Source organism: Sinocyclocheilus rhinocerous, unplaced genomic scaffold, assembly GCF_001515625.1.
Source record: "Sinocyclocheilus rhinocerous isolate Xijiao unplaced genomic scaffold, SAMN03320098_v1.1 scaffold45, whole genome shotgun sequence".
In the NCBI taxonomy this organism is placed as follows: Eukaryota; Metazoa; Chordata; class Actinopteri; order Cypriniformes; family Cyprinidae; genus Sinocyclocheilus; species Sinocyclocheilus rhinocerous.
In genome coordinates, this window is record NW_015632734.1 from 594,635 (window position 1) to 610,257 (window position 15,623).

The 15,623-nt window shown below is 34.1% G+C and overlaps 1 protein-coding gene across 1 annotated transcript in view; it reads right to left on the reverse strand.

The window, feature by feature from the left end:
• Window positions 1–4,454, reverse strand: part of LOC107742950 (histone acetyltransferase type B catalytic subunit) — a 33,505-nt gene extending 29,051 nt beyond the window's left edge. The window contains exons 1-4 of the mRNA XM_016556034.1: window positions 4,285–4,454; window positions 3,296–3,367; window positions 2,185–2,260; window positions 1,952–2,072 (exon numbers count right to left, since the gene is read on the reverse strand). Coding sequence (XP_016411520.1) covers window positions 1,952–2,072; window positions 2,185–2,260; window positions 3,296–3,367; window positions 4,285–4,291 — 276 coding nt within the window. The 5' untranslated portion in view covers window positions 4,292–4,454. The remainder of the gene's footprint in view (window positions 1–1,951; window positions 2,073–2,184; window positions 2,261–3,295; window positions 3,368–4,284) is intronic.
• Between the last annotated feature and the right edge of the window lie 11,169 nt (window positions 4,455–15,623).

Consider the following 15,623-nt stretch of genomic DNA (forward strand, 5'->3'; position numbering starts at 1 on the left):
ATTTTTGGCCATCAGACCCCCTTCTTGAATTAGGCATGTATTTTTTTTTTTTTCTGTACAATTAAAAGCAGCCTGCAGCATCATATGACCCCTTTAAAACATTAGAAAATATTACAGATCCTAATTTGAACACTGTATGAATGTTATAATAAATGTATTAAAACAGAGCTGTTGTAATTTATTTTACAGAACAACAGTACAATTACAATACTAACATTTATGAATGTTGATGGAGTTCTTGCTTTTTCTCAACTTTTATTTTGGCGGAAACGCGAAGGAAGACCTCAATACTTCTTTTTGTTGACAGCAGATTTATAAATGAGTCTCATTACGAATACGTCGCACGTATCGCATTGTCACATGCCTTGTAAAAATTCATAAAAATGTGACTGAGCAACTGACGACTGTATCAGCGCAGATTTTCCTCGCGCTTTGGACTTTAAACCCTGGTTAACAAGCAGATCCGCCGCGAGTTCGAGCAGCGCTGTCAGAATACATGCAACGAGAAAACAACGTTAGAAAACATAACGTTCTGCAGTTTATTTACTAATTGTTTAAGGCCATTTCACGATTTCAATCATCATACAGTAACCAGCAACAATCACCCTTCGTCTTCTCATTGAAGACATGCGATGCAGCACTAAGCAGTCTCTCGCTGTCGGTGCTTGTAATGATTTTTGCGTCTTTCTCCGACAGTTTAAATGCTTCCACACTGCCGACATGTGTGCTGCATAATAAAGAGTTGCGCGCCTCTCACTCTGCGCTGGTTGCTATTTGATCACGTCATATCATTGTTCGGTACAATTTATTCGTTTTTTTTCGCTTATTCGGCCGAACACCGAAAGAGCTTTTTTTTTGCTATTTTCGGCCGAATAATTTCGTTTGCCGAACATTCGGTGCATCCCTAGATGCTATTATAGGTTTTATGAGTATTTTAATTAGTTTTTGTTTTTAGAATTTCTATTTTCATTTTATTTTTAGTAATAAAGTTTCAGTAATTTGTTGTATGTTTTTGTCATTTACCTTTTTTAGCATTTGTATATTGGTTTTTGTTTATTTTTATTTCAGATGTAGTTATTTTAGTGTAAATAAATTAAAATGGCAAATTCTGCCTGGGCAACTACAGGCAACATTTAAAAAAAAAAAAAAGTGTACTCTTTTATATTTTATTTCAGTTAATATTTATTTTAATGCAAGTGAAGATTTTTTTTTTTTATGGTTTTAGATGCAATTAACTATAACAACCCTGATGTACATCACGATATAGAAGAAAAGATCTGTTTCTACTAACTGTCACAACTTGAAATATTAAATAGACTAAACTGCAAAACTATTTGTGCTACAAACCAGTGTTTTTATTATTACTGAAATAAATTTGAACGTTACAAAAACAAATACCAGTTTGCAATATCAAGCAGCATAACGGACTAACTGGAGTTTTAATGTGTAATTCCTACATAACAAAAACAATGCAAAACATTATTGACTGGCTTACATTTATAACATAATAATCAGTTGTAATTAATTCAAGACTACCACAAATCATTCTCACTATTTAAAAAAAAAACCTATATTAATCTATACATGAATCTATATTAGCCAGCTGGATAACATTATCGACTTGACATGTTTAAATGATCAGAATTTGAAAAAACAATAGTTCAAAAACATCAAATATTTAGAGTTTGCATAAAGTCTGCATTGACTGGCACCTAACCATGAATCCTGCGTATGTTGGAAAGGCACATGGTGTGCATGTATGGAGTGCGGTGTATAACTGCCTGATTCCTCTCTGTTATTATGACACTAAATGCTGCTCTCCATCTGTGCAGATGCTGTTCAGAATGTGATGCAAATGTATATTTTCACTGGACTGTGTGCATATGAAAACTGTGCATGTCAACACAGTCAGTGAGATGGATGTGTATGACATCAAATGAACGAGTTGTACCTCCACGCAGTCAAACGTGTCTGTGACCCTGGCCGTGTACTTGACTTTGAACAGGGTGCTCAGGTTCCCTGTGCTGTAGTACAGCTGGATCTGAAGACCTTTGTAGCCAAACGCCATTTCACTGTGCAAAAACAAAACACAAGGATTGAAGAAATGGGTCAAAATAGTGGTGCCAAGAAAAAACTGTAACATATATAATTTGAGCCTAGTATGCAATGGTGTGTGATACATACTCATCTCCATACAGCTGATGACTGAACTCAGGATGAAACGTTGTGCTTTCATCATCTATATCCTCCGGGAACCGCACTACATCAGACAAAATAATCATTTTAGTAACTAGGAACTGAACAGAAGGTGGGCACTACATATTAAATGGAGCCAGATTATTATCCATTCACAACCAAAGTGGCATCAGTAGAAAATGAGGTTACACTTTATTTTGATAGTCCACTTTAGACATTCTATTAACTATAAGTAACTTTGTAACTACATGTCAACTACATGTCAACTAATTCTCATTAATTTGCAACTACATGTCTACTAACTCTTAGACTGTTAGGGTAGGTTTAGGGTTAATAGAATGTTGACAAAGAAAGTGTTAGAAAATATTAAGCAGACAGTCTACTAATGCTTTAATGACTGCTAGTTGACATGTAGTTGCAAAGTTACTTGCTGTTAATAGAATGTCTAAAGTGGACTATCGAAATAAAGTGTTACCGAAAATGAAAGTTGTTTCAGATGAAAAACAAGTTAATATTTTATGTAAGATGACAAAGACAAATTTTTTTTTAAGATTTAGAATTAACATCTATTGACGAATCAGTAATATGTAATAATAAATGATTAATCGCATCCAAAATAAGTTTTTGTTTACATAACATATATATGTGTGTACTGTACTGTGTATATTTATTATGGATATATAAATACACACACATACAGTATATATTTTGAAAATATTTCCATGCATATATTTATACTCATATAATTTATATTATACATAAATATATTTAATATATGAACATAACATATTTTTCTTAAATATATGCATGCATGTGTTTGTATTTATAAATGCATAATAAAGATACACAACACACACACACACATATATTATGTAAACAAAAACGTTTATTTTGGATGCAATTAATCGCGATTAATCGTCTGACAGCGCTAGTTAATAATAAAATAAATAAAAATGGTTCATTTCATGTTGATTTCTATTATTCAGCAGGATAAAAGCATTCTGAATATAAACAAATGATCATGCAACAAAAGATTCAGTCTACTGCTTTATATATAATGTTAGACATTTTTCTTTTTAAGTGATGATTAATGATTTACCTAATTTCAGACATACAGCTTCATTGGTGTCGCATTTATACTCTGCAAGTTTCTTCTCCATGTCACTCATAGCTGGAGGAAAGGCACAGAGAAACATATCTATCATAACAGCGTAAATAAAAAAGGCATTAGCTACACAACTCAGACATGAAGATACAATAACAATACAATAATGCGGCTGCTGCTGGACTACAGTTTCACGGATTAATACAATATGAATGTAGTGGCGTTTAAATGTTACTGCCTAACATAACATAACTCCACTAATCAAATATAACACATTTAAACTTCTTTGTACAGAAAATAAGATTTTCTTCCATTGCTGTTTGAAACATCTCAAATCATGCTGGAAAACCGGATCATCAGGTTTCGAGTGCTTTAAACTATTGAGTTGCTCAACTAAGACTTGCTATAGTGATATTTGTATAATTTGCAATGACAAAAATGTACAAAAATGCTAAATAGCAGCATCTGCATTGGACCCAAGTGTATGCAAGTATATCACTATCTAGCAATGAATACATATTTTAACACATATGTATCTTTACTTCTATTTGGCAGATATATACTCTTAATAATCTCATATAACGTTACACAGACATGAACATATCTAATGCTGGTCACACTGACAGCTCACATAAGTTAGACACAGCACTATTACACTGCATACAGCGAGTTAACTTGCAGATGCAACCCGTCTGATCATCCTAATGTACAATATTTTATCTGTGGGATATTGTGAGTTCGCGTGTGTTAGTATATCTGACATTAAAAACAAACCAATAACCATGTAAACAAACATGTGCTGCTCATCTGTGTGATGATTAGCATTTAGCCGCAGCTAAAACCCTCTCTTTTCTTTAATCTGTCTGCTCCCAGACATCAGCACACAGCACCGCTCGAGCTCTAACATCACACAAACACACACGCTTCACAACAGCAGCAGTAAGAAACACAGAGCCGCTATTATAGAGGGTTTTCACACTCACCCGCCATTTTTGCACGTCTTCTCCGCTCAACCCGCCAAATGCCGAAACTACTTCCTGTTTACCCACGTGCTTCCGCTCGTTAACGCCATTGGAGGAAATCTCACGGCGTTGTTTTTCTCATCGAGGCAGCATCAGCTTTGACAGCAGCACCGCTGTGCTCTCAACGTTACCTCAGTAGCACAATAAAAACAAATAGAATAAATGTGACCCTATCTGTGAAATCCAGGCTAAAGTCTCAAAATCTAATTGAGATAACAAGCATCAAAAGTTTGATTTCAACCATTAATTTCACTATGATTTCAATCTTTGACATAATTTCGCTTTACTCAATCAGTATTAAAGATATCAAGGTGCTTTACCTTATGGAGGGTGATTTTTATGTACAAAAAAACAGTTAATCACAAAAAAAAAAGACTTTAGCTGGGTCCCCTAGTTTTAAATGCAGATAATAACAACAGAAGAAGAAGAATGAAGAACCACGTGATCATAAATGGCGAAACTACCACCTTAAAGTGGCATGTAAATTAACAAATAAATAAAATGAAGCCTGTTTTAGGATAATTTAGATTTTTTTGGGGGGGACTGTGAGCTGTCACTCTTTCCTGTGTACCACATAAAAAGCTTTTTTACTGAATGGGGACTATTAAATTAAATTAAATTAAATTAAATTACATTACATTACATTAAATTACATTATTAAATTAAATTAAATTAAATTAAATTAAAATGCTACAAAAAAACTTATCTAAATCTAAACAGTTCTATAACAGTCCATTCAGTATGGTGAATAAAATCCTGAACATGTTTACCACAATAAGCTATCTTGGAAATAAATTGTAGTAGCAATGTAAGATTTTATGTCAGATTCTCTTGCAGAAGTATTAATTAAATAAATTTGAGTGGTTTTTGATGATGAAATTATAAGATAATAATTGAAGAAAAGTTTCCAGAAAAGTAGCAAGTATAGCCACCATCATCAGGCATTTATGAAAACAGACAGTTCAAGCTGATCCAATAAATAACCGGGTTAGTCTCTATAATCTGACCAAATTTGTCCTAGACGATCATAAAATAGCTCTACGAGAGAGAGAGAGAGAGAGAGAGAGAGAGAGATCAGGTAAGATGTAATATGTTGTCAAACACTAAATTGGGCCTTTATGAAGTGGGCCATTATGTCAGTTGACTCATAGATTAGATACACAGGGAAAATTTCCCCCAAACGGGGAAGACAGTGTGGGAGCTCAATAAAACACATGACCTTTCCGGTTTGATTTCAACCATTAATTTCACTATGATTTCAATCTTTGACATAATTTCGCTTTACTCAATCAGTATTAAAGATATCAAGGTGCTTTACCTTATGGAGGGTGATTTTTATGTACAAAAAAACAGTTAATCACAAAAAAAAAAGACTTTAGCTGGGTCCCCTAGTTTTAAATGCAGATAATAACAACAGAAGAAGAAGAATGAAGAACCACGTGATCATAAATGGCGAAACTACCACCTTAAAGTGGCATGTAAATTAACAAATAAATAAAATGAAGCCTGTTTTAGGATAATTTAGATTTTTTTGGGGGGGACTGTGAGTATTCATGACAATTAATCCATTCAAATAGTCAAATTGTTTTAAATTAGTTAAAATAATATAGGCTAATAAAATGTTTTTTTATTATTTAAATATTTATTTAGTAGGCTATATTTAAATAATATTTATTATATTTAATATTTTAAATATAAACATAAATTAAAGGCATTACAGAAATACTACATTTTTCAATAGCCTAAATACTTTGCCATTTAAATAATAGAACATTATTTGTTTACATAATGAGAAATAGAGAAGGGTTAAAATTAAATTAAATTAAATTAAATTAAATTAAATTAAATTAGAGAGAGAGAGAGAGAGAGATCAGGTAAGATGTAATATGTTGTCAAACACTAAATTGGGCCTTTATGAAGTGGGCCATTATGTCAGTTGACTCATAGATTAGATACACAGGGAAAATTTCCCCCAAACGGGGAAGACAGTGTGGGAGCTCAATAAAACACATGACCTTTCCGGAGTGGAGGCTGGAGCGGCTGTGCAGACTGACCCTGAGAAATTCTGTGTCATTATCCCTGCCATGGTGGTTCTGAGCTCAAACTGCTTGTGTCTGTAATATCCTGACTGATTCCCTAACAGTACTGGATTATGGTTTACTGAAGGCACATTCATGACCTCTAAGAACCAGAGAAGAGTAAAACATGTCGACTGATTTGTGATCCGTGAGGTGGATCCCCGGGAAAACCCACTTCTGCTCCAGATATGAGGAGGAGGCATGCAGTGGTCATCTCTGAACCTCCATTACATCTTTCAAAGACCATCTTTCTCAACTTAAAATATATGAATTTACAGCAATTTCAAGCATGTTTGTGCTCATGTGCAACAAGCCTTCCATTGCTATTCTGCTCCCTCAGTTTTCATTCCCTCTTTTTATATTGTTGGTTTATTTGTGAATCAATGTTATAAACTAGGAAAATAATGTAATACCTTGTTCAGTGTGGGTATTTTTTTTTTTCTAAATTGTATTTTTTTTTCTTGAAAATGCTAACAAAAAGTATGTATCAAATTTAAACATTTGTGTTTAGAAGTTAATGTGTTGGCAAATATTGTGTCATCTGTTGCATTTGAGTTCTGCACTTTCTTGAATCTATGTATAATACATAAATATTGAATCAATTTATAAAAAGTAACTTAGGAAAATTAATTAAACCTAGTAAAAAAAAAAAAAAAAACATTGCACCAACCTAAGATTATTAATTAAATAATAGTAAATCAATTAAATATAGTGCACAAACAAAATAAAATTAACATAAAATATTTAGTGATAATCATAATTAATTAAATAAAAAACTAAAATTGTGTGTAAAAATTGAATTAAATTAAGTACAAATAATGATTTCAATACATACAATATATATATATATATATATATATATAAACATTTACAGTCTCGTTTTTTCTACATATAAAAAATATAAACAATAAAAATGAAAAATAAAAAATGAACTGAAAGACTTCAGAATGTTTGAAATATAAAAATGTTTTTCTGTATAACTACACAAATAAATTGAATACAAATCTGAATTAATATTTTGATGTGATTGTAAAACGCTTGCTCTTTTAGCAGTGTTTACTCTGATGTGTTGGTCTGACTAACCTCTGACATTTAACTTGGGTCTTCTGGTGTCTCTAGAAGGCTAATGACAGCATTAATTACACATATGTATGCTACAGTATCAGTATGTGGCACTGATTTCCGAGCTTATACATGTGTGTGTTATTATTATGTGCTTTATATGGTTACAGTGTGCTTTGAATTATAATATCATTGTGTCTGAAGAAAATAACTATTAAGTAAGTATTGTTGAATTGCATTGTTAGCAGCAGCAGCAGCCGTTGAGCGCACTTGTCACTGTTCATTACACTCAACAGTGAGCTGTTCAATTTAACCCAGTTCCATTTTAAAAGCCTCTCTCTCAACACACATCACTGCATAGTTAACCTCGCCCGTAAATGATCAAATCTATAATTGATGAAGTTATGATTTTAATACCCCCCTTGTCACATGAAATAATTAAGTAGCTCTTTGAAATTAAGACTGCTTTAATGTGTAAAGGAACCACTGCTAGCAAGAGCTGAATTTCACCACAGCGCTGGGTACGTGCTTGGTTTAGCGATGAAGTACTTTAGGCTTATCAAGCTGAACTTGTGCTTAATTATGTGAAGTGTATAACGAAGCTGTTAAATAAATTGTTTGGAATTAATGTTTTCTCTGGAAGCATTAGGTGTGACTGGAGATATGTGTGTGTGTGTGTGCGGACGGTGATGGACACATGTCACCGCTTGTATCACTTACAACTAAATGATGATTCAAGTCTTTCTCACACTGAAAATATAAACATGATTACAATGTGAGAGCTACACGCAACAGCCCCTGGTGTTCTCTGTTGAACATTTCATTGAATGTTTCCACTGTTTTTCACTGTTATTGCCCAGAAAATAGATGCAGTTCTTTTAAAGGGGTCATGTGATGCGATTTCAAGTTTTCCTTTCTCTTTGGAGTGTTACAAGCTGAATGTGCATAGATAAGATCCCTGAAGTTGCAAAGACTAAAGTCTAAAATCCAAAGAGATATCCTTTATCAAAGTTAAGAAAAAGCAAAAAAAGGCCTCTAAAACTAGCTTGCTCTATTCTTTTTCTATTCTATGTTTTCTTTTTATTTATTATATAATTTAAAAAAAACCTTGCTACGTGTTCTGTGTTAAGCTAACTGAGACTTGTTATAGCACTTGCGTATCATTGCTCTTTTGTTGATTTTGATTGCTTCCATTGTCCTCGTTTGTAAGTCGCTTTGGATAAAGGCGTCTGCTAAATGACTAAATGTAAATGTAAATGGTAATATCTCTTTAAAAAAAAATTATTAGGGCCTATATAAAAACATAAACAAACACACAAATAAATGATGTGTATTTTGAGGGTCTTGAAACACTTGCAAAGATTAATTCCCTTGCTAAAAAATATAATTGCATGTTGTAATTGTAATACATGACTAAAAATCACAACATAAAACAGAAAAAAAGTATGTATAATGACACCTGCCCCACCCAGATGTTTATGAAAATTGAAAACAAAAAAAATTCTTAAAACATAGTTTTACAGTTCATTTTAACTAAATATACTGTGGATTTAAACTGCAACAAAAAAACAAACATTTATAATACAGCTCATGTGACAACTTGCCCCAATCTCATCCATAAAATCATCTGATGTGCCTGGTTGCAGTGAGACACCAGAAAATTAATCGTCCTGCATTTGCATTTGAAGCAAGAAAAGCATGATAAACGCAATCAGACAGGGATGCATTTATGCTGCCAGGTGTAAAAGAAGTGGATAAATCATATTTGAATACGAGTGGTCTGAAGTCTAAATGTGGTCTAAATAATATTATAATACATGAACATATTTAACAGGTAACACATCAGTATTTGTTTGGCCCCCACTGAATACAAAACAGAAGTGAATTAATAAGTTTTTTAAGTTTTATTTGGATTCTATTACTGAGATTATACAGTAGCATCACATTCAAACCACACCACAGCATGACAGAACTGCAAACTAAAATTGTGCTTTATGGACAGCTATTTGCTCTACAGCTGTATTTGATTTATCCAGTTTCTTCAAATGTAATGACAACTGGAACAATTAACATATCTTGAAATCCAGTTTGACTACTGTATATTGTGTCAAACAGTCCCAAATCTCTTTTAAAGTACACATTCTTGATGTTTTTCATAAACATTGTTTAAAAATAAGTAAAAAAAACAAAACAAAATGTTTGTCTGCATAATCCTCCATCGGAACCTACAAACTAACTCTACTTCTGAAACAAATCAAATTTCATCTGATGTTGTCAAGACTGCAAAGAACACTGGATAATATAACCAATGGCCACGTAATCGTTATCATGCAGATTTATGTTACTGTAATAAAGGTTATGGTAATAAGCATCACAAATGGGATATGTGAAGATGCTCTTGAGAGTAAACTTGACCTTCACCCTTCACGTCTCAGTTGAAAAGTGGGTGCAGCTGGTGTTTCTGAGGGAGTAGACCTCCAAAATCCACTGCAAACTTACCTTCAGCTCAGACTCCTACACTTTACACAATCAAATCAGCATATTGAGTTATTAATATTCTGTTTCATCTGGCAATACATCACTTTATGGAATGCTCAGAATAAGAGAATTAAGCACGGTTCACAAATATGTCTACCTCAGAGCATGAAGAAAAGTTTTGTAACACGCAATCTGAGTCTAAAACACAAACGAGCCTTTCTTCTAAAGTCATTTAAAATTCGAAAGCGTTGTGAATAAAGAGCCATCATCATATGCCACCTTTCAGCTGAATGGCAGGTGAACACTGAACCCAGAGTTTTGAAACTCTACTGTACACTTTTTGTCATCAGTGGAATCTATGAAGAGTTCAAAATTATCGATCCGGTTTTAGAGTGAGAACGTATACTGATTTTGTTGAGAAGTCGGAATCAATGACTTTGGTCTTTTCACAGGCAGAATCAAAAGGAATGAAAAGCAGCTTTAGCTCAGAGAAAATAAAGCAGCCGTCTGATCGCTCTGGGAACAATGATACAAAGGAATGATTGCGGCTGATTTTCCTCCCTGTTCCCTCAGAGTTTACAGAGCAAACAAATGTTTATTTGTGTGGAGCGTTTCATTTCCCACTGCTATTAGTGCCACCAGACGTGCTGTTGAGTGAAAAATACTCTTAGATTTTTGCTCTCTTCGATTCCAGGCTTTGGGATGGTTTAGGGATGAGCACTTTAACGGCAATGACAGACCAAACATTTGTCAAAAATGACGGTATTGGCATGAGTCTGTGTAAATGGAGTGAAATATTGATGTTCTGTTGCTTGTTTTTGGAATTTGGAGCCTTTAACAAGCAAATGGTGCGCCAACGTACACAAGAACGAAGACCATTTAATCGCGTAAATATTGACTGAAAACTATAGGAAGTGGCTGCACAAGATAACTTCAATCTAAGAGCTCTGTTTGTGCATTTGAAAAGAGGGTGTAGCCATTTTGGTGCTGCTAAATGAAAAAGTGCTTAACCTTCGTGAAAAAAGTAGTAGCTAGACTTTAGCATACTTTTAAAAAGAGTATTATTACGCAAATAATATGCTTTAAAGGGGTCATATGATGCTGCTAAAAAGAACATTATTTTGTGTATTTGGTGTAATGAAATGTGTTTATGCGGTTTAAGGTTCAAAAAACATTATTTTCCACATACTGTACATTATTGTTTCTCCTCTATGCTCCGCCTTTCTGAAACATGTCGATTTTTACAAAGCTCATCGTTCTAAAAAAGCGAGGCGTGCTGTGATTGGCCAGCTATCCAGAGCGTTGTGATTGGCCGAATACCTCAAGCGTAAGACAGAAATGTTACGCCCCTCACATACTGTTGATACCGTGTCCGGCCGGAGCGACGAGACATAAACATTAATAAACTCCTCATTTGAACAGTCAATAGCAAATACTTAAACTAGTAACAAAACATACTTACAGTCGCTGATTCAGAAGCGCCAGATTGTCATAGCAAAGTCGGAATTTACCCTCCTTTTTTTTTTTTTTTTTAGAAATAGCCTTTTGTGCAGCCAGCTTTGTACTCTTCTAGGTTCAAAAAACTGTCGTCCATAAAATGCGTTGCACTAATTCGAACATCTGGGTTGTGCTGTTCTGTTGTAAATAAATCTTAACCAATGATTCCTAATTGCATCTTCCGGAAGGCCAAATAAAGTGCTTTTGCTTTCGCACTGAAACACACACCGTCTCCCTGACATGGCTTTATCAACACTACTGCTGTTCCTGAAACCACGCTTTCTTTCTTTGCGTGCACATTTGGGCGGTGTTATGCAAATCTTCCCACATTGTGATGTAGACATGTGGGGGCGTGTTAGAATGAGCCGTTTTAGGTAGGCGTGGTTAACTCTTAACTTTTATAAAGAATATCTCTTTGGATTTGAGACTTTAGTCTTTGCAACTTTACAGATCTTCTTTATGCACCAAGAGCTTGTAACACTCCAAAGAGAAAGGAAAAATTGAAATCGCATCATATGACCCCTTTAAAAGAATATAGCTTCTGAATGTAATGTTTTCGGAGACCTAATTGCATGTTAATTGCAATGACATAAAATGTATTATAGTTTAATAATCTATATTAAATGCAATTATTGTGCTTTTTGATCCAATTTGACTTTAGTACATCTTCACATGTAATTTCATTTACTTCTATTGTCTTTGCAATATAAGTGCTGAATGTACTGAGAAGCATTTATGGTGAACTAAAATATGTACAAACATATTTGCGATTACATATTTGTAATCACAAAGTTGCAATTTAGTACATTTAAAATATATGGGCTTTAAATGAATTTTTGATGCACACTACGGTTAAAATTATAATCAAATACTTTTCGTGTTCTTAATTATGTTAGTTAACACATCAGAATAAATGAAAACAATATCAGAATATTAATCAAAACCAAAAGAAGTACTTTTCTAAAGCACAACTAAAGATTACTGGGAAATAATGATCTAAAATGTAATTTAAACATTTTTAATTTGAGATTATTACAAAGTGCACCTTTTAAAGCGTACTTAAGTGTGCATGAAAGTGTCTCTCTTTAACTACACTTGAGTTTATTTCATTAACATTATATTATCTGTAAGTACAGTTCTTTTTAAAAGTATAAGGATTGAAGTACAAGTGCATATTCAGTACAATTAAACACGTCTTTTTCACAAGGGAATCTCTGTTTACGTCATGGGGAATGTCCTTTTAACAGAGTGGCCCTCAACATCTTTGGACTTTCTTACATCTAATAAAATTCCCAAAACCCCAGCTGAGTTAAAGACTTCCCATGAGAGTGTCCTGGACACACGCATCTGTCTGAGGCTCTCCGGATCTGTTTCTGTCCACTCAGCGGCTCTGGCTGCAGTTACTGCTTGCGTGTTGAGTTGTGGAGATCAGAGGCTCTGCTCTCGTAATATCTGATCAGTCCTGACAGCAGCACTGACTCCGGCAGCGGTCTCCATCTCCTGCGGCTGATTGTGGGGCCGTCCGCCTGAATCACGGCCCAGCGCTCCGGAAGCACCTGCCTCCTCTCCAGGGCTCAAAGCTCAGGATCAGGCTACACCTGATGTGGTTTTCATTAAACACATGCAAACTCACACAGAACACACACACACACCAGCAGAGCTTCCAGCAACTGCCAGTCAAGATCTTCACATCTGTGATCCCCATAAAGCGGAAGAACTGTGTGACTCAGCCTGACAAAATGTTTTAAACACACATGCACAGGATTCTGCATTGTACACATTTGATTCCTCAGTGACCCTCGTGAAAAAGTAGCACACTTTAGCATACTTAATGTATTTTGGTCCATCTGGAAAGTGTTCTATGACTTTTTGGAGAGTCTAGATGGTGACTCTTTTGTGGAATCGATGGACATTGAAAGTATATAGACAAGTATGTTTATTTCATTTTTTTATTATTATTATTATGTATTTATTTTTTAAGGGTATTGAGTTATTGTTGAGTTCATTTATGTATTATTATTTTTATTTTTTTTTATTATTCAGTTATAATGAAAAATTTAACTGTTGTCTTAACCTGTATGACAATCTTTGAAAATAAAATTGTTGTTCAAAAAAAAAATATATGCACACACTGTAGTATGTTAGTCACATAAAAATAAGTGTATACTTCTTTAAAGCATGACAAAAAAATATTAAAACTGATGTTTGAATTATTAAAATTGTTTAAAATGAACTTTATAGTAAAACTTTACACTTTCAAACTTTTAAAATTTTACTTAAGTGTGTTACTGTAAGAAACGTCATTATAATTGTCTCTCTTTAAGTACACTTACGTGGGTTTTTATCTAATTACAGTTTTTTACGATTGCTTACACACTAAAATTAAACTTTTCCAACAATTAGCAAAACCTTACACTCAAGGAGCAAAACACAAGGCTAGATTTGCACAACTGTAAGCACATTGTCAGCTTCACACTATTTGCAAAACGTTACACACAGTGATTTGCAAAACACTAAACACACTTGTATACATCAGACACAGAAGTATATCATGATGTCACTTCCTTGCAATTCCAAAGCACTGACTGTCAAATTACCACACCTATGAGCCAATCTGTTAAACACAGCCATCAGGTGCACAAACACATGATTGCTAAATTGTAGACACACCAATCAGGTTTAAGCACTATAAAAATGCAGCAGGTAGGCATATTAAAACTGATGTTTGAATTATTAAAATTGTTTAAAATGAACTTTATAGTAAAACTTTACACTTTCAAACTTTTAAAATTTTACTTAAGTGTGTTACTGTAAGAAACGTCATTATAATTGTCTCTCTTTAAGTACACTTACGTGGGTTTTTATCTAATTACAGTTTTTTACGATTGCTTACACACTAAAATTAAACTTTTCCAACAATTAGCAAAACCTTACACTCAAGGAGCAAAACACAAGGCTAGATTTGCACAACTGTAAGCACATTGTCAGCTTCACACTATTTGCAAAACGTTACACACAGTGATTTGCAAAACACTAAACACACTTGTATACATCAGACACAGAAGTAAATCATGATGTCACTTCCTTGCAATTCCAAAGCACTAACTGTCAAATTACCACACCTATGAGCCAATCTGTTAAACACAGCCATCAGGTGCACAAACACTGTATAGTTGCACTTTCTCTGTGTACTTCATTTACAGTACTCTAATCTCTGAGAATTAGACTTGCTAAAAGTGTTTTAAGTTAGCAACAGCGGTGTGTAACTGGTTCAAAAAGATTAAAGTCATATGAAATGTGTGTGTTTGTATGGTAACAAAATATTGTTTTTTATAAAGTTGTGTATAGTTTTGACAAAAGTGTTCCATTTTGCAAATGATCTGAAGTGTTGTGCTACTTTGGTGTAGGGTTGTGTTAATTGTGTGTAGTGTTTTGACAAACCGGGCCCTGTTTTCAAAATTGTGCTTAAGCAATCGTAAAAAACTGTAAATACTTAAGTCAAAATGTATGAATGTCATTAAATGAAAAAGTATCTGTATGCAACACTCTGTGTTTGTGAAACAGTAGTGGATCATGTTGGTTAGTGTGATTGTCTACACCTGTGGTTCCTCTGCTAGGACTTGAGGAGAACTGACTTCATACATCCGCTAAAAATCACCAAAACACCAGCTGATTCAAAGACACTGCACCTCAAAAGGGTAATGACTTCAAAGAAGCTCATATAAAAGATTTCTGAATCGACTCTAGGCACAAAGGAGCCACTGTCCAGCTTTTATGAAGTGAATTCAACAGTGGATTGAGCAGGGGTCGTATCCTCCAGGCCCTTAGTTCACTCGCCATCTCTGTTAACTCTAAGCAGTCTGAATACCAGTGCCACAGGTGCTTAAATAATCGAGGGTAATAACACACCGTTCCCACCGTCTGCCCAAGTGGTTATTAACTCTGATGTCAGTGTATGTTCTTGTTAAATGGTTTTCCTATACGATATCTGTAATGCTTTGGCTTGAGGCTCTTAACACCCTGTATGTCTGTTACGTGTGGCGGCAGATTTCATATTTCACTTACACCTTTTAGTCTTGCATATTAAACACGCTCAACAGCCTTTGTGATTAAAGCTAAAGGGTATAAAAACATTACGACTGCATTTATAGCTTGTAAATGTAAAATGTAATTGTGTGTGTGTGT